The sequence below is a fragment of the Columba livia genome, chromosome 6 (genome assembly GCF_036013475.1).
Source record: "Columba livia isolate bColLiv1 breed racing homer chromosome 6, bColLiv1.pat.W.v2, whole genome shotgun sequence".
NCBI lineage: Eukaryota > Metazoa > Chordata > Aves > Columbiformes > Columbidae > Columba > Columba livia.
Window position 1 is genome coordinate 34,003,027 of NC_088607.1, and position 23,584 is coordinate 34,026,610.

Here is a 23,584-nt window from a genome sequence, read left to right on the forward strand (position 1 = left end):
AGAGATAAGGAAGAATATGCGATATTCAGAGAATATTACAACAGCCTAAAATGCAGTTGCATATAAGGGATGCAAAAAGTCAAAGGAACTAAAAGGATAGCATGATTAAAAAATCGATTCAGAGTCATTTTGAAGAAGACTAGGAAAGATCTGCATTTATTGTCTGAGACTGGATAATGCTAGGTATCTACTACAGATTTGAAAGAATAAACTTAAAAAGTTATTAGGAACCTGACTACCAACAGGAAATACATCTGACTGAATGATCAAGGGGAGAATTCATAAAATTTTATGTGTAGTCTAATCTCAAACTTTTTCTATATTCAGGAGAAAGACCGAATCATCCAGAAGAACAAGTAACACCCTCCCAAATATCTATAAATGAGCACATCTCTGTCCGCTGAATACAGAATGGGAGGCGGGGGGAACCCACAAACCACACAACATGGGGATTATTTTAGGACTAGGAAATGCATTCAACTGTATATTGAAAAATAAATGCTTATCAGATTTAGTTCAAAAAGTAATCATGTAAAACCGAAGAAGTTTCATAGGAAACCTGAAGTTTGTCCTGCTCTGCACAAGATGCTTTAATACTAAATCTCCAGAGTTCTCTTCTATTTACTTTTATTCTTTGGTTCTATTCTCCTATTTTGCCACTTGTACGTGCCAAACAACGTGCTTCCTGCTACACCCCCTGTTTCCTAATCAACTATTAAAGATCTCTTCCAAGTGTAGACACAGCAGTAGCAGCAGGGGCTGCAGATTTAAAACTATAATGTTAGGAAAGAAGTGAAGCTGCTTATTTGCTCCCTCTGTGTTACCAGTAAATAACTTCCTTAGAACTGGGCCTTTGGAAAAATGACATACGGTAAGTTTCTTTTTTACTGTTTATTTTTGCTAGTGTTAAACTGAGGAAGCTTCAGTGAAATCAAATAAAAAGTAGATGATTATGGCAGCAAAACATGTGCCCCCCTAGTGCTTGTTTTTCTTGGGGCCATAAGTCCATTTAGACTCACATTTTTGTGATAACATCCTATCGTCTGTTCCTTTCCATGAATGCAAAGTAGTTATTGAAGGCACAGGTTTACATTAAAAGGGAGCTTCTCACTGCATCCCATCATGCTAGAAAGACTTAACATATTCTTAGGTTCAAAGGAAAGGATTACAAGACTGGAAATGCATTTCCAGCCTGCATGATTTCAGATTTTTAGAGAATTCCTTGTATGCTCCATACGTGGAGTGTGTTCTTCTCAATTCATTTCAGGGGGCCAGCTGTTTCCTAGACCTCCTCTCAAAGCCTGTACACTACACTGGCACAAGAATATAACAGGTAGGTGAACTATGACTCTTCTCCCTCTTGCCAGCAGGAACTGAGCTGTGCCAATTCTTCAGTTAAAAAATTATTTCCTTTTGCTTTCTCAAGTAAGCCTGAAAAATCACAAGACACCCTTAGCAGTCTCGGAAGTCTTTATCTATCTATTCAAGACAGTTCAGTTCAATTTCTGTAAGGAGTTGAACTGCGGGGCACCTCTGTACACATTGTATCATATTTTTCTGTCCACAGTACTAAAAATGTGAGTAATACTTAATCTTCTCTGGATGCTACTGAAGATGGATCTGCAGATGTCCACATCTACCACTATCAGTTTAGCAGTGGAAACTGCATGGGGGAGTGACACAAACACTTACCTGAGGCGAACGTTTTAATCATTCCACTCACCATCACTTCTGGTAGAGGAACAACAAAATGTACATCAGATAAAACCATCTCAAAGTCTAATGACTTATCACCCATTATTTGGAATTCATTTACCTTTAAAAAAATTGTTCAGTTTAAAGTATTGATGAGATTATAAGAGTCAAAATGCATTTTGGACAAATTGTATTTTAAGGAGGTATTTGAAACAGCAGAGAGCAGAGACATCATTACATCAAGAACACAAGAAGAAAGGGTATATGTTATTTGCATACAGTACATGAAGAGGAGGATCTATTCATACATGAGGAGGGATGAGAAAAAGACATGATGGAAATCTTTTTATGAAAACACAAAACTTCAAATCTGGCAGAAGAGGACCTAGTATCATAAGGATTTAAGCATAGCGATACTGTAAATTTTACAGACCAAAACTCAGCAAGCATGGAAGGGTGGAGAGAAGGTTCAGTAGACGAAATAATCTCAGTTCGGGCAAGGACACTGAGGAGAGGACAGAAAAGCAGCATGATGGTCTGCCAATCAGGCTCTTCAAGAAGACAACAGAAAGGAAAACCACAGGTCCTGAGAATTTTGTATATATAAACACACTTTTGACCTTTTTCTTACCCATAATCTTTGTAAAAGGTGAGTTAACTCTTGGACTAAAAGATCCAACTCTTTTACTAATTTTCAATCATGTAATAATGTTAAAATACTTATAAATTGCAACTAACAAGAGGAAAACTTACATATAAAACAAGTAAATACTGGCATTTCAGTTTTTCCATCTCTATCCAAAAGGTTTACTCATGTAACTTTGAAGGGTATTATCACAGAAGAATCAACATTAGAAAATGACATCATGAACTACGTTTTCAGCCCGACCGTATCAGGAGAAAGACACTTAGAGAGTCAGTTTACAAGAGCAGAGTTGAAGAGAAAGCTTAAGATTTAGCAACGTAAACAAAATTCTAATCATATCAAAGCTAGTTTTCTGGAAATTCATCCATCAAATGCAATAGCACATTTCATTTTACTTACAAGAATCTAAAAACTTCACATCATCATGACAAATGGACGACTGTATTTGTTACAGTTAATGTCAGTGAGTTATAAAGATTAATAGCCACATTCTTCCTTGCACAAATTAACTACCCAAAACTGATAAGCTGAGACTGATTCTCTGTTCACAGGAGGTATAACAGATCTATGAACAACAGTATCATCATTTATAATGTTTCATAATTGCAACATTTTCTATACAATTCACTAGCTCTTGCTTCCCTTTATAAGGAAGAGACCATCATTTAAACTATGGGACCAAGTTCCAGAGTAACTGGAATACAGAATATTTTAAGAATCTCCTTTTTTCTGTGTATGCACACTGATATGTGCCTCCTTTTCTAGAAGGAAACTTCTCAGAACTGCAGAGAGGATTCTGAAACTTTGAGCTAAAGGAACCTGTAAGGATGGATAAAGATATGCATCGTAAGCCAGCTAGCCTGCTTCAGGTACCTACAGTTTGCTCAAACAACTTCTACTCAGCTATACGTTGTGCGAGAATAGAAACACCTACTGTGTAGAGACATTTTAAACAGATGCAACCACTTGACAAAATCTTATAAAAACTAATCTTCCAATGTTTTTCTTTTCAAATGTTATTAAAAGTATTCAAAAATTATAAAAGCAAAATCAGATTCTGAAAATTATCATACCTGATACAGCAAGAAAGTCATCGATACTTGTTATATCATCCACAGCTTCAGTAAGAACATGGATGTGATTCTCCCACGTACTCCTATACATCTCCATGGTGCTCTTTACAACATGGCTTTTTGGTCTGGCAGCAAGAGCTAAAGCAGCATTAATAACCTGTATCAAAAAAAAAAAAAAAATCAAATCACAAAACCCAACATCTAAGTAATTACGTCTTCAGAAAGAAAAATGCTACTTTTTACTTAAAACTGCAGAGCAGCATATCTGTTCTCTAAGTAAAAGTGTTGCTCAGCTTTTGTTTCTGTTCTCAGCATGAATACCATTCAGATGCTGCTTAGGCTAACTTCCATTTTAGCTTCTACTCTGTTAATGACTTAACTGATGGACTCTAAAAATCCCATTGTTTTGGTTTTAGTTGGAGAACTCATACTCTTCCAGTTTGCAAGGTATCAGAAAGTGTTTATTTACATAAGACAGCCACTTATCAGTACAACATACACCACTCCAGTTTTGCGTTTAAACTCTTTAACACTTGTTACCACCCAGCTTATCACAGAGTATCTTGACTAAAAGAGAGAGTATCAGCCTCTGTCATGTGAAAAGGGAAGGTTTTGCCAGGACAAGATACCTCGTTTAGGGTCAGTGGCATGGGACATAACAGATACTACATTTGTATCAAAGCAGCAGTCCGATATTTCTAAAACAGGCCTAAAAATGCTGTGTGCACAGGAAGAGGGTAGATTCTATCTCTCCCAGGAAAGAATAACTGCAGATGGAAATACTGGATCCTGAAGTGAATGCTTCCACAGATACCTCTTCAATCAGTTGATTAGCTAGAGGGGTTTTTTTTCCCTTATACAGCTTTTTGTTGATGTTTTATCTATAAACATTATCTAAATTAAACACATATCCCAGGTAGAAGCTGAACATTAACCTTATACCAACCCTTTTTTCCCTTCCCACATTGTGTATTTATCAAGGGGAGAATGGTTTTCAGAAGACAGAACATGAGATAAAGCAAAAAATGGGAAGAATAAAAACAATGCAGCACACTAATCCCCAGTGCTGACAGTATACATTCACGGAACATTCTCAATATCATGGCACCGTAACCAAGTCATTGAACCAAAGAATAAATAGGAAACTCCTCGTCTTAAGTCCATCTGATGTTTCTTTACCATAATAGCACACTAATCCATGTGCATCATGAAAAGCAAAAAAGAATCTTTAAATTGCAGGAAGGGAAAAAGACAAAAAAAATAACACAATTTATTAAAAAATAAAAATAATTAAAAAAAAAAAAAAACACAACACAAAACCACCTCAAATTTTGTAGGCAAAAAGCCCTCTATTTACCATAAATTCTCTAACTCATTAAAACAGTAATTTGCATAAGATTAAAAATTAAAATATCAACTGCACTAATTGGTGAACTGAGGAAGACCATATTATTATGTCATCTGATGTATAATATAGCACCAGCATGCAGTATCACACTAACATGCCAGTACAATTTAATGCATATTTCTGTAATACAGGAATTGAATTATCATAAAGTTGTTACTTAATTTTGAATAACTGCATAATAAATATTTTTAAACACTTGTTTAATTGTTGTCTGAACGTAACCCATCAGGAGCCACCCCATCCCAAAATTACTATTGAATTAGTAGCAATCTACACTGCAGAACCTTCCTACTCTGACAAAACATCTGCTAAGATACACAGAAACCACAAAGTACATTGAATAAAGCTGAAGTTGTCATCTTCCAGATTACTAATACCCAAATTATTTAATTCATTATATTTTCAAGTTTTTGACAATTAATTTTCCCTTCCCATATACAACATAGCACCCTGCAGCTACCTTAAAGAACATGCTATCAAACTACCCATATTTAGAAAATAATTTAAAATTTTACTGAAGAACTAAAAGCAAAGAATGAAGTTAATTCTAACTATATGCAAGACGCATATGCTATAGAAAAATGTACTCAATGGTTGAGCAATTACAGCCTGAAAGTCTTGAGTCTGATCAGTACTTTTTTAAGCTGCACAGCTGCTTCTTTTAAAAGTATCTGGTGATAATAAATATCATCACTGTACTTCTGATAGTATAGAAAATTAAAATTTAAAATTTAAAATTAAAAAAATAAAACTAATAATAAAAATAAAAAGCACCTCAAATCCCACCACCATCAGAGTTTGCCTGTGAAATGATTTTTTAAAGTCTAGCTCACAAGCCATACAACACACACATAACGAAGTCTAAAGGCTCATTTAAACTAATTTCATACAGTATCCTTAAAACAAAGCCACAGATGTCACAAGAAGGTGACAGAACAGTGTTCTAGCCAGGCCCAGTAAGGACTCAGAATTGACTATTCTTTTTCCTTTTCTGATTATAATTTGATTTTGATTATAATTTGGTTTATGGTAAGCACAGAGGTTTCCCCATAGTTTTCAGGCATGCCTTCAATATAGCCCCTTCATTACATGTTGTACAATTTTATTTTGTCCATACTCCAAATGTACAAAACCTTCAAAAAAGCATTTATTATCAGTTGTAACACCTGGCAGCAAATCTGTCTTGATGGTATATGACCTGACCCCTAAAAGAAGGCACAACACTTACGTCTCTTACGTGAAAAACAAACTCACCACTCCCAATTACTGTTTTGTTTGTTTGGGCTTTTGGGGTTGGTTTGGTTTTTTGTTTGTTTTAAATGCAATTGCTAGGAAACATATATAATTAAAATAACGAATGCACAGAAGGTACCTTATATTTTCATTCGTAAATAACATTCTTTACTCCAATAAAAAGCAGGAGAGAATCACAGTAACTTCCAGACATATTAGAAGAGAAGCTCTCCCTAATGAATGTTGAGTGCAGCTTGGAACACTATTAAAATCACACATCATTTCTAATATTTGAAAAATAGCAGTAGTACAGCAATGCTGACACAGATTAAAAGGTTGATAATTTATACTTTGAAAGTCCATTCAAAGACACCAACAAAGGTGCCTATGGCATAAGCAAACTACCATAATACACCTGCCTACATTCCCACATGCACCGCTTATCTGCAGCATCGCTTATTTGGAAATGTAGGGTCTCTTCCTGCAGACTTTTGTTTACACTTTCATAGCCAATTGCTTCTGGCTTCTCAAATAAGTCAACTCAAAATGCTTAAGGCTTAAATCTCCATTTACATACATTGCTTCTACTGAAGGCTCTGCATGCACAGGTTTGTGTTTTGTTTTGTTGTTTCGTTTTGTTGGGGTTTTTTTTGCAAAGAGTTAAAGCACAGAATTTACAAGCTTATTAGGGTTCATTTTTACAAAGCATTCAGCATTTTCCTCTGTTATAGTACTACCTTTGCTACTAAACACACACTTTGAATAAATACTTCAAAGCAGGCAATAACATACTATGCTAAAGCCAGTCTCAACTGACTTCCTGTTTCACCAGTAATACAAACTACTTCCTTTGTTTATTAAAACAAACACTTAAAATTCAAAAGGTGCAACTCTAAGCAGTTTATGAACTATGCTTCAGATCACCTTTTGAATTTTGTTACCGTATGCCTCAGGACCTGTGGTGATTAAGTCCAGTTTCTACTGGAATTAAGGTGCTTCATCAATAGGATCAAATGGCAGGCTGAGAGCCAAGGTCTCTGAGCTCTGCCCACAGGTGTGAGGCAGCTGGGAAGCGGGGCATGCATGGGGCAGACCTTGAGTGACAGCCAGACCAATCAATAAGAATATTCCACACCATTAGATTCATGCTTCATATTTAAGGAGAGCTGGATTTCCCAGCTATGGAGACCCATCCTGGTTGTGCTTGATTTCAGTTGAGTTCTGTTTGTGAGATCACTTTGTTTGGCCATTTGCCCTCCTGCTGTTTTGCAGTGGCCTCTGGGCCTTGCTGCCTTTTTCTCTCTACTCTCTCTCCAGAATCAGCTGGTCGGGACCTGGGTGCTCTGTCTCTTCTCAGGACTGGCTGCTCAGTGCAGAGTTCATGATAAGCTGCATTATTTATTTATTTTATAGTCTGTTTCCATTTTATATATATTAGTAGTAGTAATAGTGGTATATTAATATTATTTCATTATTTTATTAAACTGTGTTCATCTCAACCTACAAGTTTCTCCGTTTCGATTTTGTCCCCTATTTGTTGGGCTGGGGAGTGAGCAAGTGGCTATTGTGGCTGTGATTGCTAGATCGGGTTAAACTGTTGACAAAAGTGACTTGGAAGAAACATAATAAAAAAAATCTCACACATGAACAGACAAACCAGATGAGGGGAAGAGCTTGCACTAATATCCTTTCCCTTTCCGTTATCCCCTTTAAAGGAGACTGAGCTTTCAGTTCCTAAAAATTATTCCCCCAAGCATAGACTAGAAGTACAAGGCCATCTCATTAATTCCTAATTTTATCCCCAAGACATGGAAAATAAGGAAGAAAATATGGTGACTCGAGACTTGCACACAGACTATGTTTTTACAACAATTCTGCATTTGGTACTTTGGGAGTTTCACTTCTGGTGACAGGACACATCACATCCTTCAGAAACATCTGTGGAACAAAAGCAACCCTATCAAGATTCAGCTCAGTGCCCAAAACTCTCTGGTTGAAAAGCAATGCTGCCTGTGATGCTCTTTCTATATGAAATTTAGAATACACAAACAGAAAATTAAGTGTAGTAACAGTGGACTTTTTTAAGTAATATTAGCAGCTTAACCATTTTAGGAATTAGTAGCAAACTGTTTCCTTTGTCCTTGAGACAAGGCTCGGTATTTTTCTTCAAAGGTACAAACCATACTGATAACCATTTACACTTATCCTACCTTAAGCTTTGTTTTCACCAGCCAGTACACAACATATCATGAGAGAAAGAAGAATAATTTCAGTTAAAACAGAAAAATGACTTATAAAGCAGGCAACATTCTTCATGTTCGTTGCTTGTATTTATTCCAAAATTATACTCAGAAAACATGCAACATAATGATAACAGGACAACACCGGCGTACACAACTAAATGGGAGAGAATTAAAAAGCAGAGGAGAAGCAGCAGAAGAAGAGCATGAAACTAATATTGCCAGTAAAATATATTCCAAGTTATCTCTGCTTTCTAAAAAAAGGAAGAAACAGTTCAAATCACATATTGGTCCTGGAAAAAGGCCATGAAAAAGACTTTACAAGATACCTTAATAGACCAGTATATGCTGGTACACTAGCAGTGAGAAGACCACCTTCACCATTTTGGTCAGCCTATGACTAGCAAGCCTTAATGCTCAGATTTGTTACAGGCAAAGACTGATACAGTAAAGACTAGTAGTACTGGTAGCATACATAAAGTGTTACATTACAGGGAGGGGATATATGACTATTTTCAAATTCATATGTAGCTGCTACATAGGAGAAATAAAACTGCAATCTATGCTACCAGGAACAGATCAGAAACTACTGGACAGAACTGTAGGATGAGAGGAGGTTGCCTAGGTTTTCTGGGTTGTTTTCTTGTTGATTGCTTTTTGTGTGTGTGATTTTGTTTTGTGTTTTTGTTTGTTTGTTTTAAACAGAATGCCTAATTGAAGTGACAGTTAATATCCACAAAAACAGACTGTTTGGATAGATGCTAAACTCCCTGTCACCAGAGGTATTTGAGAGAAGTGCAGTTAAAACGTCTGCCGGGAATATTTTAAATCTCTAGGCCATGGAAGAGTTGATCTTGTATTGGTGGAAGAAAGAGGAAAGGGAAATTGTATTACACATGACACAGATACAACATCAAAATGAAACTAAAATGAAATGGTTTCCTAACTTGACAACAAACATTTGTTACAGTACAGGAGAAGAACAGAAATTCTAATACTGCCAGGAAGAAAAGGCATCAGGGCTGGCATCAAACAGGCATCATCTACATATTGTGGGACACTTTTAAAAGAGTTGGGATGATTAATTCGTAATTAATGTTTTCAATGCTAACTGTAAACATTTCAAAAGTTATCGAGTAGTAAATACTTGCCATTACTAGATAGGCCTCAAAACTGAGCACTTGCTGGAAAGCATGTTTCAAGCAATCGGCATACAATTCTACATATTTTTAATAAGCAAAACACATGCAAAAAACCAATCCACTGCTAATCCCTGTGCAGGCCAGGGATCTCACAACAAATATTTCAAGCTTATGTCAGGTGGAGATCCAGCCAAAATTTTGATTCTAGGATGTGGACTGCATAGATCTGCAGCAAGCAGAAAGAAATGCTACAGAGCTAACACAGAAGGAGCAGATTTGTTCTGCCTTTGTTGCTCTGATCTCAGAACTGCTTCCTAAACCACACTGTGAGATGTGCAAACTTGCCAATACCTTTCAGAAAGAGTAACTGGGGTGTTTTCTCTCACACTGACAGTGAGAAACGTGCAAAGGAGTCCTCACAAAGCTGGGCTTTGCAGCACACAGACTGCTGCACGATCTGCAGTTATTAGGTCCCTTCCTCCATACACCTGAACTGTCCATAACATAAGCTAGCAATTGCTCCCATTTCCACTACACTAACTAAACAACTTAGGTTGTGTCCATCATGACTGAAATACTACACAAGTAATTTCTAACTTTTCTGTTAATGCCTCCAGTAAGACACTATCTGAAAATCAACCCCTATTTCTGGTTGAATACAATAAAGCCTTATTCTTCCTGTAGTTTCTTCTTTGTTTTAGAATATTTATCAGTGGATCAGCTCTGCCAAAAATAATGAGACTGTGTGAAAAGCTGTTTCAGTAACAGAAGAACCACAAAACTTTTATCTTGCCAAATGCAGTAAAGAGGTAAACTGCTTGAGAAGATCAACAAAACTATTACAGAATGTAGACAACTTTACTAAGTGCGTGAATTTAGAAATGCAGACTCCAGATCTCTCCAGAAATAATATCCTAAAACTTTCACTACATGTAAAAACTATAGCGCAGGCAGGCAGGAAGGCATCCTCATCTAAGAGTACAGAGACTGCCCTGGCACATCGACTCATGGACTCTACAAGGCTACACAAGATCCACAAATCATCTAGCCTGACCACCTAAATAACAGGAACCACAGAATTTACCTAAGGCTTCCCTCTGGAAGTTTACAGATAGAGTTTAAATCAGTTTTGTCCTACATAAAGGCAGTTAATCCCAAATCAAATATTTCAGGTGACAATATCCTATTAGGAAAAGACTTAATTGCAGTTAGAATAAACGCAACTTCCACATATGTGACAACACCCACATTCCATAAAATGATCTGGACTGATATTAATGAAATTGAAATCCTGCCATAGCTAAAATGCAGAGGAGGGTAGAGACCATGTTTGTTTGTTCTGCCTGGGAACGATGTCAAGGTAAGAGACCTAAGGGTTAAGCAAGGTTGCTAAAGCTTGGCTAAGCACAGGTATCCTATTAGCTCTGATAGCCAAGATTTATTAAAATAAAACAGCGATTGTGAAAGGCTACTTCATATAGACTTCTAAGTAGTTCTAGCCATGAGAGTCTCTGCTGGACATTTCCAGTATGACTGAAAAAGGGGGCACTGACCATTCTGGTGTTTGTGTTGTGGAAGCTTGTCCACCTCAGACCCAACAGGAACCACAACAGCAAGAGGCAGCCGCCACTTTGCTCATCCAAACAGCGTAATACAATGCTGCTCAGTAAGATCTGTCTCATGTTCTTTGTTTGAATCCTGTTATCTGATTTTTTCTTCCATTTTAGAAAAAAATCAAACTTAGCAAGAAGCTCTATCCGTTTTATATTAAGAAACAATATTATGTTTGTGTTCAAAATCCTTGACAAACTCAAACATCACTAATATTTTGATGTTCAGAACAGAACTTAAGTAGAAATTTCAAAAAATTGTGAAGCCACATAGAAAAAAGCAAGCATCTATCACGTATGATTTAGACTGTGGTATTCTCAATAAGGTTTAAGAAACCTGAACAGATACACTATCACACAAGTAAAACTCAGTTTTTAAGCCCTCTTTTTCATAAAAAAAACCACACAAACAAAAAACCCAAACCCACCCATACTTCACAGCAGTGCTCTCACATTCTTACCAACAAGAGACCAAGATAAAAAAGTTTTGGCCAACTTTGTAGGCTTCATGGAGCTTAGCTTATCTACCTCACTCCAATTAACATTTATGGCATAAATTTATCATTATCTGAATTGGCCTCAAGAAACAATGAGAACAAAACTAATCTGAAGTCACTGTTTCATCACTACTTATCTAAAGCAGGGTTATAATTTGTTGCTGGTCAATTAAATATAGCCTTACTCTATAACATTACAGCAAATTTAGGCTCTTCTAATTTCATCATTAGTAATCATTACTTTTTTCCCCAAATGTTTTATTTCTGCACCACAAACCTCACGGTTCAGGTAAACATTACCAGAAAGCTGTTATTCCTCCTGCTCTACTGCTTCAGCATGTCACCAAGAGCTAAATTAATAGCTTTTAAGTATCTCCTCGCGCTTCTGAGCACAAGATAGCTGAGGACAGCATTTACTGTTATTACTTCTAGGGCACTAACATACATATTTCCCCATCAAGTACAGGAAAAAACATAACTCCACACAGTCCATTAGATGAAAGAAGTTAACACAACATTAACACAAGTTTATACAAGTTGAGGACAGAGTAAAATAATGACAATAGTAAGATAATCCTCATATCTTCTAGTAACTAGTTTCTAAGCAGCTGATGTCTACATAAAAATACAGATAAGCTAACATGAGGTTTGACACATACACCATAGATGCAGCTCTCAGGCAGTCACTGCACAAACACGTTAAAATGAAAAAAAAAACAACACACCATGAACAACAAACAAACAAATGCCCACACAAGAACAAAAGGACACAAAAGAAGAATAAGAAGTGCAAAGCAGGGTTGGAGTAACATTACAAGAGCATACTTTGACCAACTATTTCATTAAATAATATGATATAGCAGTGACTAATGCAGGAGAAAACTAGGAATTTATTTGAAATAAAAAATGTTAGTCTAACAAAAATCAAGAAAGTCTTAATTAATTCCTTGGGTTTTGTTGGTGATTACCTCTTTTGCAGTTGAACAGGAGCTGGCTGCCCAGCTTTACCTCCATTTGCACCTCCAACAGATGAATTTCCAACAAAATCAAGTGGGCAGATGCATCAACTTGACACAGTAGAGATAAATTCAGTCAAATATTTCTCCAACGTGGTAGAGAAATTTACCTCTGAGAAAAGAAGGGTCAATTCTGTCCCAGTGTAAGTTAACAAAGTGAAGCTGAAGTTGAAAGAGCTCACCCCAGGATAACATGGCTTAGAAATCAAATCAAACCAAGAACAAGTATAGCTTTAGGAATAAATATTCTCAAACCACTTTATTTCTCTGGGAGATTAGTAATACTTCATAAGACTATGTGTACTGACAGTCGAAGTTAACTGCATATGATTTCAGGTGATGGGGGAGAGAGTGCCTTTAAGCTCCTCTCATTTATACCTGAATTTTCAGACATCCATTTTATTTCAATTTAACCAACATCTGTAACCAGCCTTTTAATCACCTACGGATTTCTGTGCCATTGATATTCTTATAATCCTGCCTGTATAGAAGAATGCTACAAAGGTGTCACAGTTCCTCTTATTTACTAACGAAGAAAACTTGTCATTATCATACTGCTCTTAAGAATTACCCTACCAGAAATATTTCACTGAGTTTTCTGTATACAGTATCTTCTCCAATTACACGCAATGATATCTCAAAAGCAGCTAAAACATTAAAAACAAGAACTTCAGAAACATGTTTCTGAAATGAGAGTCTTTTTTATTCAGAACTCAATTCACACTTCTCAAAACAAGATCTTAAGACTGCAGCCCCATAAAAGAGGCTTCTGACACTGAATTCACATTTCTGGTCGTTTCACTTTCTGTCCCTCATTTTCTCCACTGGCCATGCTATGCCACCTTCACACACACTGAGCAATAAACAAAGCTACAGTGCTCACAGTGACTAATATTTAAAACAGATTAGCATGAAAGACACACACTAACCAAAGCATGGGCAACTTCGCTCTTCAGACCTTACTGTTGAGTAACTCACTACTTCATCCTCGCTTTCAGGCTACAATGGCGTGTTTTATTTGCTCTGCATGGCTGAGGGGCTCATCTCTAGGGGAGACACATGGATTAACTACGCAGGAAAATAAGATCTATCTATACAATAGTAAGTATATGGAAAATGGATTGTACTCAAACCTAGTTCCACACAGCTCTCGTGGACTCTGCCAAAATGGACTTTTAGAAGTACACGCACCAAAAGTGCAGCACTTGTGCATAGATGAGAAAGACTTAGCACCAATCCCTACTGCAGAAATGTAAAAAACATGCTCACAAGGTAAAGTCCAGATGGGGATTCTGCTTATTTGTTGCGTTCTCTAGTCACACCAAACTGAGAACAGTCTGTAAAGCTGGTGTTTCTGAAGAACTCCCACATTTGTGAAAGACATTAAACCTCACAAAGTTCTGTTAATCTGCATGCAGAGCTAATGTCTCCAAAATCTGATACATGATTGAGAATGCTGGTCCCAACACTAAACTCAAGTTCTCATGAAAAGGAACTATGTTGTGCCTTGATACTACAGGATCAGTAAATGTAGTTGAAAACTGCTAGGTTCAACTGCCATCCTGCTTCCTGAAATACAGTAATAGGTCCATACTTGCACCAAAGCAAAAGCTGCCAGAAATTTAAAGTTTTGGCTGGGGTACAAAGTTTTGAGCTGAATGTAGACTAGAATTCCTCTGAAGCCAAAAGTAAAAAAATGGTCTCCAATTAGTTCTTCCTATGTATAGAACAGCATTCTCTACTATCATGTAAATAAACAGAAACTGAATTCAAAGCATCTGATTTGACCATAGTTTTGTTACGGGAAGATACAACGTTGTAGTTCTGTATTTTTATACCTAAAGAAAACATAATGGATGGTCATGTTCAAGGTGAACAGTACATTAAGTGTGTCACTTGATCCTGTCACTCCTAGTGATCAGAATGCATGTCTTTTTGAAAAAATCAAAACTACTTTGTGGATTTTTTTTTTCCAACCTATTACTGAAATAATCATCTCATTTTAATTCACAAAAGGAATTATATTACTTAGGACAGTATCAATAAGGAATAAAACTGATATCCATCTATTTTTGATCTAAGAGATCCTAAGGCTTTTCTTCCTCCACTCAAAAATGATCAACTGAATGTCTAAAAAATCTTGCAGCTGGGATGGAATAACTACTTGTCATGATACAGTCTGGGAACCAACTGGCTGGGGAGCAGCTCTCCTGGAAAAGGACCTGACATCTCACTGGACAACGCTTACGGGTAGATGTCAGGAGCATGCTCCAGAGACAATGAAGGCTAACCACATAGTGAGCTGAAAGGACAGGAGCCTAGCTAGTAGGATAAGAAAGGTAACACTTAACAAGATCACATCTAGAAAACTATGTGCAGTTTTGGGCCCTCTGATACACAACAAAAACCAACAAAGTAGAGCAAAATCAGAAGGCCACTAAGGGGCTGGAGCTCTTACCCTGCAAAGAGGGAGAGAGAACTGAGCTTCTTCAGTCTGGGGAAAAAAAAGTGGCTTCAGAGGGACATAACACCAGTCCCTCAACACAAAGGAGATTAAAAAGACAACAGAGACAGATTCTTCCCAGCACAGTGGGAGGATATTATGACAGTGATCAAAAACCGAGGGAGGCTCTGACGACAGAGAGCACAAAGACGCACAACCGCACTTTCACACAAGGTCAGTCAAGCAGTGGAACAGGTTGCGCAAAGAGTTGGTGCAGTCTCTGTCCTCAGCAATTTTCAAGACCTGATCGGTCAAAATTTAGAAAATCCAGTTCAAAATTCAGCACTGAAACTGATCTAAACAGAAGGATGGGCTACAGACATCCTAAAGTCCCTTTCAACCTGAATTATTCTATAATTCTGTTCTGTAATGCACAGTTACAGAATAATTATATGATACATTTTTAGTTACTAACATTGACTCCTTCTGTGGCAAGAGCGATTCACTTCTCAGAAATGCTCTATGACAAGTAATAAAAACTAAAGCAGATAATTATCAATAGATAATATCATGACTTGTGGATGGGTTTCTATTAGATGGAGATTTGTTACTGAACTAGCCAGACCCAAAGGAATTTCAAGGCCACCTCAGAAAGCTGAAAACAGGACCTGCTGAGTGAGGCAGTTCAACAATAACAGGGCCTGAACAAGACGTAAATCAACAGACCTATCAGCAGTAAGACTCCAGTGTGTGGACAGCTCGTAAACATAGATGATATCCAATTAGTGAATGCACGCTTGGAGCGTGGACGTGTGATCAGAGCATAGTTGCATATATAAGGAGGCTTGTTTCTGTAATAAATGGCTTCGCGTGATTCACACTGAATTGGAATGCTGAGTCCTTTATTCATTCCAACAATGAATAGTATCTGCTGACACAAAAATTACTAGTGAAGAAGCCACAGAAACACACTGACAGTCTGCTACTTTTCTTCTTTTAACACAAAATTCTGCAGAACTGTTTCTGTCGTGTCTTGTATTTCTCTCAAACAATTCAGTGGGGGAGTCTCAATATCCAGACATCCCCAAAAAAACAAACTTGCAAGGAAAAAAAACCACACTATACTGATGAAAAGGCTCAGGGTTATATGACACTGTTGCTTTGTCATCTGCCATTGAAAGCCATTAAAATAACAAAGATATTCAAAACCCCCAACAATTTAAAAGCCTTGAAAGCTGGGCATCTTGTATATAAAATATTTAATAATAAAATGTATTTCAGTCAATATAATTAAATAACATTGAGACTGTATTGATAATGCAGCTCTAGACAATAGACAAATTCTACCCAAGGGATAAGTGACTTCCAAGAGTAAATTAATTTCTTGCTACATTTATTAATAAAATCAACTTTAATTGTTCGCAGAATTTACACAGTGATATCTATCCTCACTGAGAACAGCTAAAAAGAGATGCAAAGTTAGGGAAGATCTTTTAATCATTATATCAAAAGTGACTCATCAGTGAAAAAGTGAGATTGTACTTCCACAAGAAAACTTCCTCTTCTGAAAACAGGCAAAGTTCCACCCACAGCTCACCGTTCTTTTTCCACGACATCCTGAAAAACTCTCTCAGCAGCATTATCAAGTACTGATAGTTATGAAGAGTTACGTGTACAGGTGGTATGACGGGATAAACAAATAACCCTAAGTTTTTATATGATATTCAGAAAACATTAAGACACCTATTGCTTCAGAGACTCAAAAATTCCAGCAAGAAATAATGATGCAATAACAAGAACATAGCAACTCCTAATATGCTAAATGCAATGGTTAACGTACTTTGGACAAATTACGATCCAACATAAAATTTCAAAGTCCTAATTGCAATCTCTATTTTGGCAAAACTAGCATTTCAGTGTATGATTCTGCTTTCCCTCCTTTCCAACCATTTAAAGCAGGAAGAAAAAAATTGCACTGCATCTACTTGGTTTGACTTCTTGGTAAGATTTCAGTTACATACTCATACACAAAGTGGAATACTGTACCTTAAAGATAACAAAACAAATGTTATGTCACACCCCAGATGTGCTACACTGAAGTACCTGCAAAGTGAAGCTGATATAACAACAGTTTCTTTGCACTGTTGGTCAACAACTGTAGTCCCAAAGATTCTTGCCATTTCAAGGGGGTTGTGTTGGTGGGGTTGGGGGTTTTCCCCCAGTGAAATATCTCCCATCAAGAGAGTTTAACTTTCTGGAATTCTCTCAAGCAAAATCCTCTGCAGCCAAACAAAAAAGAATTAAGATAATGGTACAAAATTAAAACAATATATTGTCGATACCTTAACGGGTATGCATGACACGAAGGTAAGCTAAGTATTTCCACATTTCCTCCTAGCTTTCATTTTGTGTCCTGTATTTCACATAAACAGTCTGTACACCCTCTGAGCAGAAAGAAGTAAAAAAAAAAAAAAAACAAACCCACAAACCACAAAAAAACAAAAACAAAAACAGACAGTGAGGACAATTCAGGACAGGTAATGAGAAATTCCAATCTCTGCTCCACCGCCCAGGAAGGAATCTTAATCCCTTTTACTCTTAAAAACCATTTCTGAACGCAAGTGCAGAGACTCATAATGAAACTGGGTTCTCACACATTACTCATATTACCATCCTGTAAAAGAGGAACTCAACACTCCCTAAATTTTATGTCACACACCATCACATGACTACTTTTTTTCCTCAGTTGTTGGTCCTATTTTTCTAGTGTCTTTAGTCCTTTAGTCTATTTTTCACATACAGAAACACCAGCAGAATATTGACATAAAATAGGATCAAGACAAGAGGAAAGCTGTTGCCTGCAACAGAAAGATGTACCATTAAGGAAAAGGGAAATGAGGTGATTCTGGAAGCATCACTCATTATTTATACATGCCATGATTTAGGTACTGCTAAAACAAGTGTCGGAAGAATGCAGTCCAGAAAAAATTCCTTACGACACCATCTCTCCCAGAAAGCTATGCGTGTACGGGTAGTAATTCCACCTTGAAGATATAAACCACAGCAGAGTCCACATTCTTCAAAAATTTCAGTGATGCTATAGTAGAACACAAAGTCAGTATGACTGCAGTTCTTAATTTAACATTAATTTTGCATTTTCCCAGAAAATTACTGTCTCTTCAAGTACTATCATGAAACAGCCAAGCAGTCACAGCCAACATAAGACTTTCAGGGAAATCTAAAAGTGACACTGTTATTTTTCTCCCTTCAAACTGTTTATTGGAAAAGTTAATCCAAGGCAAACATCTCACTAAGTCTATTTGAATAAGAGTATAAAGCATTAGACCTTCCAATACATCTTGGTAGCCTACAGCTGTAGGATTCCATAGTACCCCAACGAGCTAAAAATGCCACATGCTTTATAATCTCTTTCAAACAACAACTTCCACAAGCAGCAAAAGGCAACATCCTACAACTATTAATATCAGTATATTATGCTAGAGCATACAGGAAAGGTTTTCTCCTTTGTATCATTTTCAGGCGTTGTCAGCCTAGAAACTGGAGCACAGCTAGTTTTGTACATGTTCCTTTTCTGCAAATTGCCCATCACACCAAGACTGCAGTGTTCTGATGGTGCAAAGGATCATCCATCCACATAGGATCATATATTATTATGATACTTGAGGACTAGACTAATGATTTTTTCCATGCAATGTCTCCTGGTAGCTGGTAACAACAGCCATCTACTAATACTGAAAACAAACACTACCTTCTAACACCAAAACTGTGCCACTGTCAGCTTAACCTGGTATCAGTCTGAACTGCTACCAAAAGCAGTGGCCCACTCTTCCTTTAGACTCCTTTCCCTCATTCCTTCCCCTGAGCCAGCAGCAGTGCTCACACATCCAACACAGCAAACTACTTCAGGCAACTGACTTTAATTAAAATCAACCTCCTTTCTTGCTTCCCAGGTTAATTCTCAGCTGCATCAGCTTCCTGATCCAGACTGCTGAGGCGCAGTATGACTGCTGCTGGTAGTCGCAAGAGAAGGAGGCAGAAATAACAGCTTGAGAGTAGCAGGGTTGACCAAGTCACTAGCAGCAGCAATGACACACGCCACATTGAACTGGTTGTGGAACTAAGGTTTAAAAGAAGGAATTAAACATCAGAATGTTCAAGCAGACTACCATAGCTATCAAGGTTAATGACAATTCTTCATTACCTTCAGCAGCATTGTGTGTGAACTTTGCAAACACAGTGAAAACCTACAAGCAAAATGTACCACTTTGCCAAAATGTCTTTTCTTTAGTTTTAGAAATACTATTATTAAGACATGACACGTACTTTTAATTAATCTCTCAACTGAAAGGCTGAAGATAGTACTTAAGAAGATGTTTGATACTGTTAGATACTAAGATCTGTTTTCTCTCTTTTAAAGCAGATGGTAAAGGACTCACTGATTTACCATGTTCTCCCCTTTACCTTCTGCCCTTGCACAGGACTGCTGTATTTGAAGAAAATAGTATTAAGACAGGTAAGAAGACAGGCCACACAGGCAATTCAACCAAGAAGATGAAACAATTGTGATTATTAAAGTGATACTGATGAAGAGTTTTTATGATGCTAATAAATTCAGTGTCCCCCACCATTTAATGTACCAGAGCAAATAACAAAATGGATGATTGATTTTCTCTCATGAAAAAGTAAATTATAGAAAATGTAAACTGCTAGCTTCAAAAATCCACAGCATCACAAAATATAATTAAACTCCAGTACCTGAAAAAAGACAGACATCAAAAGATACTGCCCACTTATTAGCTATCAAGTCTCATTTTTGTGAATGAGAATTTTCACGTTTGTCCAATACAGCACCTACTTTCTAGAAAATTACACAGAGGCAAATAATATCCATCTATCTGTATCAACTTGAAAAGGCTAAACAATTTTAAGTGTAAATCAAAACATAGCTCAAAGGAAAGACTAAATTTCCCTGTTCAATTTTATAAGGGAAAAGCATACTGATAAAATGTTTAATTTTGAGAAAAAATTCATAGGACATTCAAAGCTTGAGCAAAACTTATATGAAACCTTAACAAAGTTCTGACCACAGTTTTAAGAAAGAATGCAGAGAACATGCAAGCCCTGCCTGGAAATCAGAGCTGCTCAGCTGGATATTGGTATGCGTGGAGTATGCGGCAGTAACTGCGAGTCTGCCAAAAACTTCTATGCAGCTTTGCAACAAACTGTAGGTGTAGTCAATGTACTCTGGAAGCAGACAGAATACAAGTGGCTTGCAGACTGGACTGGAGATGCGTTGCCTGGATCTCTTCTGCAGACACACACACTGGCCAAAAAACACCTCCGTTGCTCAGCTCCTGGTTCCACAGTATTTCTGAATTACTGATATACAGACCTCGTCACATAATCCTAAAAAACAGGCAACAGGCTTAATACTGTCTCCTAAGGAGATAGGTAAGAAAACATCACTACAACAGTGCTGATATTACTAAAATTCAAAGAAGGGAAGGCTGCAACAGCTGGTTTCCTGCAAGGAGTCTCAGAACTTTTTGCCATTCTGCCTACTTGCAGGTACATTTGTCAACAGAGAAGCAGATCTCTAATATCAAAGTACAGTCATCAGTTCCAGACAGTCATGTTAGTGCTGAAAAAGCAAATGAATTATGCTGGACAAGCCAAATACAAAACGTTAAATAGAGATGTCAGATCAGTATTTGAATGGCCTGGAAATGCGATGTGTATAAACATTCCCACTGATCAGCTCAGCAACTTGTTTACCCTAATTCCTCTCCATGTTACTGGGACTACCACACTGAATTATTTACAAACTCACACAGCCAAAAAATCAGCTTCTATCTTTAGTGGTATTTTAATAGTCACATACCAAGCAATATTAAAAATAACAGCATATTAAGTTCCAAGCAGAAAGAAAAGACAACACTGAGAAAAAGAGCTGTATCTTTCACAAATGTGCCAAGTATAATGCTCTTTTCATTAGTATTTTTTTTCTCAATATTGTGGGAGGAGAAAGAACAGTACATATAAAAATAAAAACAAACTACAACAATGAACCCAAGACACTAAGTTTGTTAGAGCTCAGTGCTCAGGAAACACATGTCAATACATACCACATGTTTTCTGTCCCAGTCTATGGCCAGCAGGGATGCAGAACTGCAGTAGCTGTTTTCAGAGACTTTTGACTGTTGGCCATGTCTAAACTCCAATTTGGGAATCAGCTTTTATTAAGAATTTACTAACAGTAGATTTTGTAGTGTGATTTTACTGAATGGTGTTAAATAGCATAATCGAAAAAATTACTTGTAAGATGACAGACACACCATAGCAAAATGAACCCAGCAAAGTCAGATAGCTAAAACAGGTCCTAACGCACTGCAAACCAAAATAATAATCAGTCTGATTTAGGGTCAAATACTAACAGGCCTGTTTTCAGGGAAAAAAAAAAATAAAAAAAAAATAAAACCAGAACATTTTTATTTTGTCCAATAGTTTTTAGAGGGAAGATGAGACTATACATGCTATTTTTATGCTCTGAAATTTAAATCGAAGTGCTGGAAGTTCCCAAGCCATTGTTCAAGAGTAGGAGCACACCAGGACACCTTGTGTCCTTTTCTAACATATTACAAAGACAAGGGTCACTCTCTCAAATCCCTCATGAAGTTGGGCAGGAGTTCTTGAGTGAAATGTCATGATTTGAGCTCCCCCGTAAATAGCATTGAAAACAACAGAAATATTAAGTAGTTTCTTACATACTGACCAGTGAATTTAGGAGCCTAAAGAGAAGACAGACACTTCTAATGGAATTTGGATGAAGAAGAGCAAATTATGGGGCTCAGTGAAGCCAGTCCACGTGTCCTTGGTAAACGAAGTTGGAGTGAAACAGTAAAGTGTTTTCACTAGGAGGGAGTTCAGTTTCCTAAGCGTGAAATCTAACAGACAAACACTCTTTTAAAAGGAAGAGAAAAAAAAAAACACACCTGGATCTTTCAACATAAATACTCTGTAATAATCTAATTCTCCCATTTTAAAAATTGTCAGAAATCTGGTGTGTATTGTCAGAAGTTTTTTGCAAGATCTCAAAAGTAAGTCTGTTTTCATGAGTCATCACTCCAAGTCGCTAGAGCCTAACCTCAACCATACTGCATTTCTCACTCCCTTTCATGTATCTAGAGAATTACAAATTTATTAAGATGGTACCAAGCTTTTTGGCATTTGTTACAGCTTTTTCCTCACAGTTGAACTAGAAATATCATAGGAACAGGACTAACAAACTTATGACTCTGTTACCAAGTATTTCAGCTTAACTTCTTGCATAGTATTTTGCTAAGCATCACAGGAACTGTCGGTACAAATGTGCAAAGTAAATTAGGGTGGGGGGAAAGAGAAGTATGGCCGCTGAATGAACTACAGAAGACATTTCTACTGAATAAGGAGTAGGGTAGGAGAAAAAGCAAACACAGATATCCATTTACTGAATATTACAAACTCAATAAACCAAAATGAATAGGTAAGAGTACATGAAGTTTACCAACACTAAGTAAGTTCTTTGACAGTAAAAAGTTCTGAACAAGAACTGCAAGGCAGAAATGCTATGACAGGTACCAAACCCTGCAAGGTATCATAGACATTAAGAGAGCTAATACAACCACTACAAAACAAATATATCAAAATCCTATCAAATCTCAAATATTAGTTTCCAAACTGAGACACTGCACATGCACCAGTGGTGAAACTGAAAGTCAAGACATGTTAGAAGCAGGCAGTTTGTTTTAAAAATAACATCTTCCTACTCATACTTTTCCTACAAGTGTAGTCATCCAGGTAAAACAGAAGCTTCTACCGCCATTAGACCAGCATGAGAGAGAAGACAGAACCAAAAGTCTGTTTGCGTTAGTGCTCTTGGCACTCCCTGGCTTCCATTGCCTCAGGGAGGTAAATGTCATTATCTCTCATCATGTGCATCACACCACCTCCACTATGCGGTTTTCTGACAAACATGAATTTCAGAACACACATACACACCTTCAGCTACCTTGGCTACTGTTCAATCTTGCTTCTCTGCTCCCCACCAAGACCATGTTCTTAGCCCAGGTCAAGTCACCTATCTAAGGCCTTCAACTTATTGATTTAACATTAAATATTCTCAATATTATTTCTCAAGTATTCATGCAATTTCAGGAACAGGCATCTGTATCGTATTGGCTCTCACATACGTGCCTAGCTTCTTTCATTTATTGAACAGACAAAATATTTGCTAATAACCTCTCCTGAGGAAAAAAAAAAAAAAAAAGTCAGAGTTCAGAATCAAGCATCTACATTTTAACTGGAGTACAGTGTAATTAATATAACATAAGCATGTCTGTGAATTCTAATCATTAAAAGGCTCCTCCAGCATTTGCCAACTTTGTACCTGCCTTTTCCCCAGTGCTACGTGGGAAGTTTCGCCGGTCAAATCTGCAGAACTCCTAAGAAAGACTCCTAGGTGTTTTCTGTAGGTCTTGTTTTCATTGCTCTTTTTTGGTTGGTGTGTTTAGGGGGTATATGG

General features: G+C 37.1%; 1 protein-coding gene and 1 long non-coding RNA gene across 10 annotated transcripts in view; one reads left to right on the plus strand and one right to left on the minus strand.

Moving 5' to 3' along the window:
- CTNNA3 (catenin alpha 3) overlaps positions 1-23,584 on the minus strand; it is a 460,135-nt gene that overhangs the window by 127,393 nt on the left and 309,158 nt on the right. For all 8 annotated transcript variants that reach the window (XM_065067892.1, XM_065067891.1, XM_065067893.1 and 5 more), the window contains one exon: positions 3,415-3,571. In XM_065067892.1, the coding sequence (XP_064923964.1) occupies positions 3,415-3,571 (157 nt within the window). The remainder of the gene's footprint in view (positions 1-3,414; positions 3,572-23,584) is intronic.
- LOC135579785 (uncharacterized) lies at positions 559-16,553 on the plus strand. 2 transcript variants are annotated; one of them, XR_010473558.1, is made up of 3 exons: positions 559-871; positions 3,107-3,210; positions 13,559-16,553. It is a non-coding gene; the product is annotated as an uncharacterized LOC135579785 (long non-coding RNA). The 2 variants fall into 2 exon arrangements; XR_010473557.1 differs by lacking the exon at positions 13,559-16,553 and having other exon boundaries at positions 3,107-3,599.